Source organism: Aplysia californica, unplaced genomic scaffold, assembly GCF_000002075.1.
Source record: "Aplysia californica isolate F4 #8 unplaced genomic scaffold, AplCal3.0 scaffold00056, whole genome shotgun sequence".
Lineage (NCBI taxonomy): Eukaryota > Metazoa > Mollusca > Gastropoda > Aplysiida > Aplysiidae > Aplysia > Aplysia californica.
The window spans coordinates 1,483,655-1,484,937 of record NW_004797326.1 but is presented as its reverse complement, the minus strand read 5'-3'; the positions used below and the strand labels follow the sequence as shown (position 1 = coordinate 1,484,937).

The following is a 1,283-nucleotide window of genomic DNA, read 5'->3' as shown; positions in this document are numbered from 1 at the left end:
ATGTGTGGGCAGTCTTGAGGAAAAGAAGCCCGAAAAGGAAAATGTTAACAATGCTAAACGTTTGTATAATGAAGTTAATGTGCTCTGCCGAATTGACTACCATGAAATTACAGAAAACTTTCTACGTTTATCGGGTGGTCGTCAGGGATGTATTCTCAGCTCACGCCTGTACAATTAATATACTCGAATATTTCTAAATTTGAATACATGTTGAAATAAAATATCGCCAAAGGAGTTTAGCTCTTAAACAATAAAAACAGTGAAAGAAAGGGAGAGAAAGGGAGAGAGAGAGAGAGAGAGAGAGAGAGAGAGAGAGAGAGAGAAAGGGGGGGGGAGGGGGGGAATAATCGAAGTCAAAATGATTTCTTACGTCTTCAGACTTGATGTAGTTGTCTTGGAATATGTTATGGGAGTAGTTAGTGACGTGCATACAGGACTCGGCCATGTTCTCCTTGGAGGGTTTCTGGTAGGGAACTGTTGCTAGCCGCACGTGACCCTCACGGCAGATGTACAGAGACAGAGGGAACAGGGAATGGACGTACACGTGGAGCCGAAAGTCCATCTTGAAGCTGTAGTGGATGGAAAATGGCAGAGATTTTGAGGGTGCTGTTTAAGTTGTTTTAGCTGTTGTTATTTATGCTGTTGTTGTTGTTGTTTTCGTTGTTATACTTGTTGTTGGTGTTGTTGTTATACTTGTTGTTGTTGTTGTTGTTGCTTCTGTTTTTGTAATTACTGATCGTGCTGTGCGCTGTCAAGGTGGCTAAGTAAAGTTGTCTTTGTAAATATTATAGTTTCTGTTGTTTCGAATTTGTTGTCATATTTATTGTTGTTGTTTTTGTTGTTGTTGTTGTTGCTGCTGCTGCTGCTGCTGCTGCTGCTGCTGCTGCTGCTACAGTACATATCTGACTTTAAAGTTCTCACCCTTCCACCAACAAGGGATCGCTGATATACTCTTGCACAATGTCCCCATTTTGGCTGGCCACGTACTCCTCTGGTTGCTGAAGCAGGTAAACTCCTTTAGCACTGTAGCCATCTGTCGGCTTGACAATGTACGCGCTTTTATCGTCATTGCAGGTGTTGTTTTTTGTCTGAAAGAAGAAAGACATCAGAATAAAAGAACAACAGCAACAACAACAAGAACAACAACAATAATAATAAGAAAAATAGCAACAAAAATAATAACAATAATAATGATAATAACAACAATAATAATTAATACTTAATAACAACAACAACAACAACAACAACAATAATAATAGTAAAATGATAATATAAACATTTTC

General features: G+C 38.8%; 1 protein-coding gene across 1 annotated transcript in view; it reads right to left on the bottom strand.

Moving 5' to 3' along the window:
- The window catches only part of LOC101845609 (tubulin polyglutamylase TTLL11), a 14,809-nt gene that overhangs the window by 7,681 nt on the left and 5,845 nt on the right, over window positions 1–1,283 (bottom strand). The window contains exons 5-6 of the mRNA XM_005093030.1: window positions 922–1,088; window positions 371–569 (exon numbers count right to left, since the gene is read on the bottom strand). Of these exons, the coding sequence (XP_005093087.1) occupies window positions 371–569; window positions 922–1,088 (366 nt within the window). The remainder of the gene's footprint in view (window positions 1–370; window positions 570–921; window positions 1,089–1,283) is intronic.